Raw genomic sequence first — 12,045 nt, forward strand, 5'->3', positions numbered from 1 at the left:
CAGCTACATAAACACAACTTCAAATTCAACTTGTTCAATGAGTCAACATTGTGATAAAGAACTTGTGGGGCAATGGTACATCTCAAAAATTTCCTAATTGTGAAAAATTGTACGTTTTCCAAATGGAAGCATCTCATTTGAGAAATAACCCCTTCAATTACACGCAATAGCACCAAAATAAAGAAACAGCACAGAAAATGTAATGCCACTGACCTTGAAAACGCCTGTCCCGCGAGTCAGCACGTACGTGGAAGGCCTGGATGCCATGCTTCGCCATGTTTGCGGTCATGATATTTTAACAGCCTCAGCATCACAACTGTTGCCTGAACTCCTCATTTGTTGCTCAGTCTCTCTGTTCTTGGCCTCCACAAGAATATTTAGGTCAAACAGTCCATTTTGAATCAAATGGGAAAGTTTCTTTTTGTCTCTTGTAGCTGTTTGTTGTTAAACGCTCCCGCGAAGGAATGAAAACGTTTATCACGCCACGTGCTGTGGCCGTGCCATGTCCGAATGAACTGGCTGCGGCTGATAATTACACGGGTAATTACGGGGGTGTCTGTAGCCACTAGCCATGTGGTTTCATTAGATCACACGTTGTTTACAGCCAAAGCCATGACATCTGGAGGAAGCCAAAAGGGAATTTTCCAAAATCTTGGTTTCGAACGCATCAGATGTGTCAATGACACTGATTCCATCACGGACTTTATTTTTCGAATGTTTTAAAATGCTTACAATTTTGGATCAGTAGCATGCCGTTCGATGATTTTCCAGCAACCTAAATATGTATTTCGTAAACTGAGCAAAAACTCCAAAGTAAGGGGTGGGGTTAAAATCAGACAAACAAAACCACAATGCGTCGCAATCAAGATTTTGAAAACTTCTTCAGACAACTTGCTAGCACATCCTTATGAGGGCGCCCTTACTTTTCATTCACAGAGTAAACAAAGCTGTAAGTTTTGTAGTTGCTTAAACAAAAGGAGGGGAGGGGCATGTGGCCAAACATTTGCATAGATGTAGGAGCGCCATTTAGGAATTTTCAAATAGCAGGTTTTCAACCAAACGATTCTAATCCTTCATCATATTTTTTATGGAAGGTGAAAAGATTTATCCCAAGATGATCCACGCATGCAACTTGGACTTTCGACAAAAAAGGAGAAAATTCCAATCCAATTTACAAGACTTTGTACAGTGTGTTTCAATTTTTAATGGCATTAGTGCGAAGTAAGAAACAGGAAATCAGCTGATTATATCCAAAGTAACTAAAACTCCACACCAAGCTGAAGACACACCCTCTTCCTTTCAACTTCTTTTCAGTTTTTCTTAAAATTGTAAGACGATTGAAAAATTGTCATCAAAAATCAAATTTCTTGGAGATTTTCTCAAGCGTTGCAAAGGATGAAATCACTGACAAGTTGAAATGTCAGTGACATCATGGCATCGTTAAATCTATTAACACATTTCAAAGAAAGGCTATAAACACATGTAATTTGGATTGAAGATTTGTCAAACCATCTTTATTAAGAAGAAAATTCATTTAATGAATTCAGTTTTAACTATTTCATTACATCATAAGATCTTTAAAAAACATTGACGAAGTACTGCTCAGGTCAAATGAGGCTCATATCAGGTCAAATTGGGTCCACATCAGTTCCTTTGAAAGCTTCCACTGTATATAGCAACTCCTGCAATTTACGAAAGTTTACGAAAAACAAACCTGGACCAAACTTGCTCATGACCCGTGGTCATTCAAAAAAAAACACTCAAAAAGGGGCATAACGAAAAACCAGGGGACATGTAGATCCAAAATAAATATAACATGGGGAGGGGAAGGTGTCCATAAAGGTGGACCCGGCCTGAGCATGCTACAAACAGAGTACAATTCAATGATGCCCTGATTAAGGGAACTAGGTCCAAAATGGACCCAAGCATGCTTACGGGGCACAGTCTAGTGATGTCCTAGTGGGGGGAGTGCCCAAATGGAGGTGGAGCGTGCTAACAGAGCACAGTCCAGTGATGTCCTAGTGGGGGGAGTGCCCAAATGGAGGTGGGCCTGAGCACGCTAACAGGGCACAGTCAGCGATGTCCTAATGGAGGAGTGTTCAAATGGAGGTGGGCCTGAGCTTTTAACAAGGGAACAGTTCAATGATACTGACCCTGATTTTTCTTGAGTGTTTAGAAGTACCATAAAGTATTTACATGTCATCCATGCAACAATTACCATTAATACAAACAATCCGGATGTATAATTGAACCCTTCTTCAAATATTTCCTCAGTTTACATCCAATTAAAATATTCCAATAAATTAAGCTCTTCAAAATTTAAAACCGTTTTTCTTTTAAGTAACGACTGGTAAAAAGTTGCTTTTAAGAGTGCATCAGTTTTAACAACCTCATGGATACTAAGGCTTGATAGCAATAGCTATGGCTTTTTTATCATAATCAGAAGTGCCCAATGCATTCAGCATAAATCTTGCGACATCAGCCCGAGATATTTGCCCTCCACCATGTTTGACATATTGTAGTTCTTCGGTCATGAAGTCCTTACCTGTTTCGGCAAAAAAACAAAATGTCCCATCCATTATATAAAAGCGTAAACTGTGTTCCGTTGCAGATGGACCAAGGAAGAAATTAAGATCAGTGAAGGTCATCTTACATTGAGTAATTTTCTTAAGTCCCAAGTTTCTCAATTGAAAAATAAAATAAAATGGAGTTTGTCTTGTTACAGGACTGCAGTTAGTGGCTAAAATACTGATCATCTATTCCTGGAATTTCTGATATGCTTATGAATTCAGACCTGCCAACATGCCTGAGGTCAGGTATTACCACACAATAGATTAAATTTTAAATGAAGTGAAGGCTCATTTAAATACCTTTTAATCTATTGTGTGGTAATGCCTGACCTAAGGAAGGAGTACGGCTAGGTTGGCAGGTCTGTGAATTTAATTAACCTGATGTCCTCGGGCATTACTCATCATCACATTGTTTGTGCATAGTCATTTTGGTATCAATCATGAATCCAAAATGACATGAGTTTTTGGCACAATACAATACCATAAATATATTAAGGTCATATCATCAAGTGCTGCATGTCAACAGCAATATGCCACCAACAGTAGCAAACGTAAGCATCGGATGTCATGCTGTCAAACAGACGTCCCATACATCAAGTTGTCCAAAAAAATGCCTAGACAGCATGAGGGTTAAGATCAGAACCTTAGGACAATTCTCAGTCTTACCAGAGACAGGTGTGTCTTGGAGACCCGGTGGCCTGACTATTGTGAAGTTAATGTCTTGACATTCACTGATGAGGTAATTCTCCATTACTGCCATGTTGGACAAGATTCTTCCAATGAAGAGACGGGCTAATGGTTTCATGATCCATTCTGTAAAGAATGGACCCCCGTCACTTTTGCTGTCTGAAAATTGTAAATTAAAAAACAATTGTTATGTTATGCTATAGCAGGTACAATAATGAACTAGAGCTAATGTACTTCAGGAAGCACAGATATATCAGCCATGAACAGCTTTTGGAAATGTTGAAGGTGCACACAAGGTGACTACTGGCAAGTCTGGCTTCAATGTGCCAAAGAATATAAGAGCAGAGATTTTTGTGCATTAACTGGTGGCTGCTGAGGTCTTTATGTCATAGGGGCCTACTAGCAGAAATGACAAGGTTTGCCAAGTCAATCGTTCCATCAAGGTAAAGGTGGCTAGCTAGCTGGATGGACATGTTAGTCTGTATTGCAGAGGCCTATGCAAATTGTGTATAGTCTGGAAAACGGGCTTTGCACAGAATTCTTTACATATTAGATGTACGGACCAGATTCAAGTTTTCTGTCGCTGCACTTTTGATTGTCAGGAACACCACAGTAATAGGGTCCCTGAATCAGTCTATTAATTAATAGTAATATACTACTTGTACATGTATGGGCAACACATGTGGGCAGTGACCGGTTAGCCTGTGCGTTGCTGTATGCACAATACAAAATGTATGTACATTGAGCTTGTTCCAAAGCTGTAGATGACAAATTTTGACAGTGGTTGGACCAAGACTGTGGGAGAAGCAATTTGTTATTTCCAAGAAACTGAACAATGCTGACCACTAGGTGACTAGCAGCCAAATTCTATGAACACATTTTATGACACTATAGGTCCAGAGATATTGACCAACTTTGACAATAACTGAACCAAGATCGTGGAAGAAGGAATTTGTAATTTCAGAGAAAATTACCACTAGTGAAAACTAGGTGACCAATGGCCAAATTCCGTAAACAACCTTTTTTTATTCATTATGATATATTTTAAAGTTATTTTTTGGCATTTTCCTTGGATTAATTTAAAAACAGTATAAAATCTACAGACAACTTGTTTCCTGTTTAACATCAACAATCAAGTCCAAAGATAACGCCATAGCCCAAAACTCCAGCAAGATTTCTCTGTTGGGAACTCACAATTTGTGAACCATGATGTCATGCAGATCAGACGCTTGACTTCAGCTTTGTGCATAGCTGCAATGATGGCTTTCATAGAATCTGAGTAAATTGTCGTCTGTTTGCGGAGACCAACATCTGATCCCAGACAGGAGAAGACAGCATCGCAACCATTAAAGATGGGAATCATAGATTCAGAGGACATGACATCACCCTCAACAACCTGGATATAAAAGATCAATTACAAGTAAAAGCAGATGATGATTAACCAAGAAGTTATGAAGATCAACCTTGGGCAATGGTTTGGAATGTTGGGATATTCATCACGTCAGTGCAACAAGGTCAAATCTCTCATTTGTTTTGTACACGAGATACAACCTTGTTGCTCTAACAAGTTTGTACATGGTTTGGAATGTTGGGATATTTGTCGTGTCAGTGCAACAAGGTCAAGTCTCTCATTTGTGTTGTACACGAGATATGACCTTGTTGCTCTAACAAGTTTGTACATGGTTTGGAATGTTGGGATATTTGTCGTGTCAGTGCAACAAGGTCAAGTCTCTCATTTGTGTTGTACACGAGATACAACCTTGTTGCTCTAACAAGTTTGTACATGGTTTGGAATGTTGGGATATTTGTCGTGTCAGTGCAACAAGGTCAAATCTCTCATTTGTGTTGTACACGAGATATGACCTTGTTGCTCTAACGTGACGTATTCATGAATTTACGTCTTAAAAATCAGACCATATACATGTATAGTCAAACCTCACTGAAAAGAGGTCTCTTGGACTTTACAGATTACCTTGTTAAAACAGGAACCTTGAATTATTAGGAATTAAAACAATGAAGAACAAAGGATTGGGATTGGGACCACGTATTTAAGCAGAATGTTGTAGAAACACCGTTCATATTAACAAAGTTTAACTGTACCTGTAAAACCACATTGAGTAAATAACTAAACATCATTTGCTCAGTCGTAAATTTATTCAATGCCCCCTTTCTTTCAAACAAGGAATTCTTGCCTAGGTTACAGTGGGGTCTGTTGCCTAGAGCTTGGTCTATAGGTCTTTACACAATATGTTTGTATCAATCTATACTCACCAAATAATATTTACAGGGAGAAATTTTGTACACAATAAAGCAACACATGTTTTTCTCAGCAGAAATTCCAGATAGGGTGGGCAGCATAAACAGAATTTCTTTAATTTGGTCTGAGCCAAAATTTACGCTCACTTGGAAATTGACCTACCAGTCAAACCTGCATGAAATCTCTGACTTACATGTGCATGTAACTTCCCTCACTCAAAACAATCTTCCATATTCATTAATTTGAAAGACGATTGGCTGATGGTGGTACAATTGGCAAATTAAGCAATAAAAATTGACAGACTGTGCAAAGATCAAGCACCTAGATCTACCACTTTAGGGGAAAAATTCCACAATGGATACACTTTTTCCAACAGATCCATCCTATAATGATCAGAAAATGATTGACATGACATGTCCTAAACTATAAAAATTAGTGGGGAGAATTTGATTTTGAAGCAAATTCTTCGAAATGTTAGAAAAAGCAATTGGAATTTTTAGATCAGTATCATAGTCTAGAGTTTGTGCAAACATGAAAAGTAAATTGATTTCCAGGGACAGGTATTCCTGTCCATACCCTGCAGTAGTTACAAATTGTAATGAGCAAAAAGCTTTCAAGGGGTCAAGGTAACCCCAAGCATTCATGCCACGGGTGGGTCACCGTCACATGGTCACATCAACACATTCTGTACAACTATAAAGAAAGGACACATTCCCTAGGGTACAACACGCACGCACCATGCAACTTGCAAGCACTGTGTTCACACCTACCTGCAATCTCTCATGTTGAATAGTCACTTTCGATGGCGTTCTGCAGACAGCAACTACTTCATGACCCTTGTCTAGTGCTTGCAGCACCAGCTGTGTCCCAGTCTTACCTGTTGCTCCTAAGATCGCAAATTTCATCGTAATGTACAGCAGACAAACAACAGTAGAGCTGGACAGAGGTAATGAATCGTTGAACCAAGATGAGCTTGCATAACTCTTAAAATAGTTAATATTAAATATAAATACAATGAGCATAAATTTGTTACACGTCCTGCATTAGGTAATGTGCTTGGTTCCATAGATATCTTCAAATTCCAAACCTTTGTGTTTACACACAATGAAGGATGATGTCTCCACAACCCATTTTCATGTGTTGTCGTATTCATATAGGTAGTTCGTCGGAGAAAAGGGACTCCGATCTCTAGACTTAGTCTCGTGACTTAATATTAAGACTGAAGCTAGTCTAAAATAAATTTTGGCTGTTTGCAGAGTAAGGCGCCCTCTACTGCCTTGCGGGGAAAAAGTTGCCTGCTGGGAGCTCATCGTGTCGGTGTCGTGTTGGACTTTGACTTCAAGTTGAGACTCAAGTGAAGAAAAAACTTATTTTACCTTGTTTCTTACTTACTGAAGTCCTTCCACCGCTTCACGGAATGTTACACTAGACGGAACTGATGTAGGCCTACAAAGAATGACAGGAGAAACTTTAGCGCTGCAAGCAGAGAAAGAAGAAGGTAAATCTCTTTTCTTAGTCATTGATAGGCTAAACTGAAATAAATGTTTAATTAAAAGCCTGAGCCTCAAACTAAAAACTGAGCTCGATAAGCAGATATGCCGAGTGGCAAAAATGTTCCTAAAATCTCTGCTTTCACTCCTTTTGAAGTTAATACCATTTCACCTCAAAAATAGCGTTTGAGAAACTTTACGCCTCTCAGTCAACTTCGTTTTTAGTCTGCCCAACCTGAACGTTTTCAGGTCACGACCTTACAACAAACATGGCGGCGATATGTAGCCACGTGCGACGACATCTTGCACGCAGTGTACCACATGTAGGCGTAGGGGGCGTGTCTGCTCTGTAGAACTTTAGCATGTAGTGGTCGTGGCGCACACAGCCTTGACGCCGAAAAGAAGTGCACCACGACACAGACACTAAAGCTTCATAACCCGATTATGGTCTGCCCCGATAAATTAAAAATTTGTCAGAAGGTTAGAAATTTTAATAGCTTCAAAAAGGATTAACCCCAGGCATGTGTAATGAGGTGTAAACATGCCTGTACAGCATGTCATATGTCTTTGTTTATATTAGGCTACAATTCAAAAGTTACTGTTCCTTGGTCAATGTTGATTTAACCTGACAGCCAGGGCCATATTTATCAGCAAACGTAATAGCTTCAGTGCTGTGTTTGTCAGGTGTCACTGTCCAACCTACACAACACTGGACATCTGATTTTGCTTTTTGGTAATTATCTCGTATATCAGTTGTCACTTCCTGATTTATTTGGCTGAAATCTTAGATATATTTCCTTTAGCCCTCAGTATATCTTTATATACTGCACTGGTAATGTGTGTGTAGGCCTGGAGGGGCCTCATGTCAGTGAAGACAAATTCTTATAAATTTCTCTTTACGCTATTTATAGCTCTTAGATTTTAGGGGATGAAAAAAAACAAGAATAGTACTTCAAATATTGAAGTCTTGTAAATCCCTCATATTTTACTCTCAATGATGTTCATTCTTTACAGTTTTATATAGTTTTTAGAGCATTTCATTTTTGCAAATACTGTAAGACTGACACTTTGTGGCTTCTTAGAAATCGAAAAACGGTCACACTGTACTGTAAGTAGGCAGCTTTATATTTTTGAAGCCGACTCTAAACCAAGGAAGACCAATGTAGCATCAACATCACTGCTTCGTCAAGCCATTACGGGCTGTGCTCTCTCAAGCTGACTAATCTGTGTATGCGTGAGTTTGTCGTCAATTTGATGACAAAAATACACAGGGCAAACTAAATTGAACCAGAAATTAACCGTAAAATCCCAGCCAGCGCTGAATCAGACTGACTTAATCTTGTCAAGCAGAAATAAGTGAATACGAAAGAAGAGCTTTATTTTCAGTCGCTAATGCGGAATAGCATTCAGCTCGTGGGTTTCTTCACCTTTTCTTGCATAGCTAATTGTAGTATTCGTAGTTTCTACATAAACTGGAAGTCGTCATTGATGTTTTAGATGGGAATTTATTAATGAGTTCTCTTACACCTGTACCTTGCACAACTATAGATGTGAACACTTGGCTTTATAGTAGCCCAATTCCAATCATATAAATGGCGTGAAACAAAGGGATAAGCCAGGAGGTCGTAACAAGATAATACACATTTTAACTGAAATTATAAAAGTTTAATTGTCTTCTCTTGGCGTTTTGTTTCAACACACATGTACAAAAACCGCCTTCCTGACTTTGCGGAATTTGAGGAATTCTTCGGATCGAGGGATTTTTTTTGCAGATCCCAGGGCTGTACACTGGATTTACCCAGTATTGAACAGTGTATTGTGTAATGTTGCATACCGAAAGCTAACTTTGTCTAGAATGGTGTATCAGATTATAGATGAACTTAGAGGATGCAAACACGAAATACACCGACGATGTTCATCCCAATACATACAGAGGGCGCTGTCATCAAGGGTCATAGGAATGCTAGCTCCAAAACCATCATATAAATTTCTCTGCATAGGCTTCAGTTATTTTTACATTTGAAAAAGCAGGTTTAGCATAATTTTAGATCCCGACATGAAACTTTAGCTATTTACGTACACACGCACTCAAGTGTGTATTTGCCTGCAACCGGGGACCCCCTATTGTTCCTCTTTTGTTTGTACTTTTTTAGAAGACCACCCATATGTTTTGTACACAGTTGTCAATCAAAGACCCTCTGTCAATCGGGGACCTTAGTGTCCTCTATTGTTGAGGGTCCCCAATTGAATGCAGAAACAAACTCATATACATGCATCTACATTTCTCTCTCTCTCTCTCTCTCTCTCGGTCGAAACATCTGTGCCGCAGGGCAACTGTCGCAGAATTTGATAAATTATACTGTTTTTTCTTGTCCTTGTTTGTTTTCTGTGACACCTAATCGATATTGTGCTGCGATCGCCAACAAAATTCCTACATTTTGTTTGTTTTTTACGCTAGCTTCAGAACATTTCAGTTAATATTAACCCTTTGGTTTGCCCATACAATCTATAGTTAGTCCAAAATGTTAACACATAGGTTGATTAAGAATGATAAACATAGAGGGAAGAAGTTTATCAATTATTGTTAATCTTTAACTGATAACTAATCCTAACTTGTCAGGAAATCACCATTTTGTGTGTTCCGTGCAGCTGCGTGCTCAGTTTTCATAAAAACGCACCCATTATCCCGTTTTGTGTGCATGTGCAAATTGTAAATCGAGGACAGCATTCTGTGTCAGGAGACACTCCATAAAACTGTAATAGTTTGAAACTCGTCAGCTGCCAGCGCTTATATTATTTCACCTGGCATTCTTGAATACCTGAAATAACAAAAATGTTCGTCTTTATTACAACTTGTGGAAATATTTTGGTAAGTTAATTAGCTACAGAACTTTGACAGGCTTGATTGATTGATTACAAATTGCTGGTTGTTGACGCTCTTAGATTCTGCGCATACACCTCAGCAAGATACCACTGTAGAAAGAAAGCTATTTCCCACTTAAATACACGTAGTGATATCTCATAGGCCTATATGCTCAGTGACTGATATAGGGTTTAATGTTGCTCGCCAACCATCATGCATTTTTATTCCTCCTAAAGATGAAGAGTAAGTATGAGAGCCAGTCTTTGATTTCAGCGGCCTCGTAATCAGGGGATTTCATACGGAGAAAAACATTGTAGGCCTACGCATGCGTCCATTTCATTTGGATTCACGCCAACACACGATTGGATCACTTCCTCGACGACATAGGCCTAATGTATGTGGCTTTTCTACCAAAATGAAACCCAGCTGGATGCAGTAAGAAATGTGATGTGATCATGTCGTCTAAAAATGTGTAATTCTGCAGTAAATACTACTTTCTGCATCAAATTGTGCTCGAATTGGAAGTCATTCTACTCGCGGAATACTTTATATACGCAATTATTTTTTCGTACGCGCATTCTTCTTGCAATTTTATTTTTTTAATTCGTTGTAAAAGTATGCATCTAAGTCGTCAGTTGTCATTGACAATTTACCGACTTTTTCTGGGGACTTCTACCCCTCTAGGAATACAGGAAAAGTTATGGAAATTCATCCTAGGGTGAGTTTATCCACCGTCAGTTACTGCCTCCCCGGGGACACACTGAGAGCCAACGCGGCTGTGTTATTGCTTGTTTTTCATCTTTATCATCAAAGAACGTGATAATTGCATTTACACAGCGAGGTGATGAAGTTGGACCTACGTGCCTAAGTCACATTTTGAGAACTTGATGTCAAAGCTTTCATTTTTATAATCGTTTTGAACTTCCATAATAAATTTTCAGCGAGCGTTTTCACCAATAAGACAAAGAATTCAAACTAAAAATACTTTGAATACAGAAAGATATTCCCTTGGAATATTCCCCTTTATGTCCTGTTTTTATATACCTAACGTGTCCTCTTCATGGGGTCAATAATACCGGAGTACACCGCACTCCGGAGAAAATCGCCTTTCACAACAAGGCATCGATGACTACTGACATCAATATATGCAACCCATCTCGCTTTCAGTGGTTTAAAAGTGTGATACTAAACTTATGTAGATTGTAGCTTGGGTACTTCCCTTGGCCTGTGGACAGAAACTTGCATTTCCAAATGGAGAAACACTCTTATGAATTAAAGACTCCACTCAGAAGCAGGTACAACCTTCCCCTAGTTTCATGTCTTATATTCAAGAATGTTAAGTGAAATGGAGGGGATGTGTTTGGCATTTTGATGAGTTCCAGATATATGTATTTGGTGGTAAATATAACACCCCAAATAGTTTGGAATATTTATTAGCTAATTATTATTATATTCATTATCAGACAAGTCGGAGATACTAATGATTCTTTGTCATTTCTTACAGTTTGTTATGAGGAACATCTCTTTCACAGTTGTAAAAGACATTGGTATTCTAATCTGAAATAAAATCCACGCAACACGACTGGACGCAATAAATAATTAGACAAAACGTAGTGAAACTGCAAAGATCCAATCACATTTTACGTCTAAAAACTAGCTGGAAATTTCAGTAATTTCAGTAATTCATGTATTGCTGTATACGAATCTCTAATGACGAGATGTGGCGTATATTCCACCAAAGCCATGCAACTGTAGATTTTCTCTGAGTGTAATGGGCTTTGGTCTAATTTGGACTCTGATTGAGATACACGAGAAGATCGGTTGTCCTCATTTTCCATTCCCAAAAGGCATAAAGGTTTCAGGATATTACTTCGCATAGAGCTCCCGAGGTGAGACATCTTCTGTGAGGGTATAAAAATACTCCCATTATCCAGACAGATTTCAAGTATCTCTTGCAGTCAGCATAAACCCACGCAGCAGCAATTCCCAAGCTGGTCACTGTATCCATTATAGATGAAGTATGGAACATCTTCTTTCATCTCTGTACTCTGATGAACCTGTATTCAAATCTAAGAAGCTCTGCCGGCTGGCCTCCCGAGGGATTTGCCAAAGATCTTCAGCTGCAGGGAAGCCAGCCAACACTTTGTGTAAGAGATCCAGTACGAAATGGACATTTCC

General features: G+C 38.9%; 1 protein-coding gene and 1 long non-coding RNA gene across 3 annotated transcripts in view; one reads left to right on the forward strand and one right to left on the reverse strand.

The window, feature by feature from the left end:
• Positions 1-1,486: 1,486 nt before the first annotated feature.
• LOC110978939 (flavin reductase (NADPH)-like) lies at positions 1,487-6,731 on the reverse strand. Of its 2 annotated transcripts, XM_022234298.2 has the most exons (5): positions 6,602-6,731; positions 6,285-6,450; positions 4,452-4,653; positions 3,237-3,416; positions 1,487-2,545 (listed from the first exon to the last, which is right to left on the reverse strand). In XM_022234298.2, the coding sequence occupies exons 2-5, from the start codon at positions 6,417-6,419 to the stop codon at positions 2,400-2,402; spliced, it is 663 nt and encodes a 220-aa protein (XP_022089990.2). In that variant the 5' UTR covers positions 6,420-6,450; positions 6,602-6,731; the 3' UTR covers positions 1,487-2,399. The 2 variants fall into 2 exon arrangements, with proteins under 2 accessions (XP_022089990.2, XP_022089989.2); XM_022234297.2 differs by lacking the exon at positions 6,602-6,731 and having other exon boundaries at positions 6,285-6,515.
• A 189-nt stretch (positions 6,732-6,920) lies between these two features.
• Positions 6,921-12,045, forward strand: part of LOC110978848 (uncharacterized) — a 72,348-nt gene continuing 67,223 nt past the window's right edge. Inside the window, exon 1 of the long non-coding RNA XR_015427844.1 lies at positions 6,921-7,012. This is a non-coding gene — a long non-coding RNA (uncharacterized LOC110978848). The remainder of the gene's footprint in view (positions 7,013-12,045) is intronic.

The sequence above is a fragment of the Acanthaster planci genome, linkage group LG15 (genome assembly GCF_054643075.1).
Source record: "Acanthaster planci isolate LZ-2023a linkage group LG15, COTS_SCS, whole genome shotgun sequence".
In the NCBI taxonomy this organism is placed as follows: domain Eukaryota; kingdom Metazoa; phylum Echinodermata; class Asteroidea; order Valvatida; family Acanthasteridae; genus Acanthaster; species Acanthaster planci.

Excerpts from the sequence above, each read along its gene's own strand:
- LOC110978939 (XM_022234298.2), bottom strand. The coding sequence starts at position 6,419 with ATGAAATTTGCGATCTTAGGAGCAACAGGTAAGACTGGGACACAGCTG. Across the intron at positions 4,654-6,284 it reads TTCAACATGAGAGATTGCAG|GTTGTTGAGGGTGATGTCAT; the intron begins GTAGGTGTGAAC and ends TTTTATATCCAG. Across the intron at positions 3,417-4,451 it reads GACATCATGGTTCACAAATT|ACAGCAAAAGTGACGGGGGT; the intron begins GTGAGTTCCCAA and ends TACAATTTTCAG.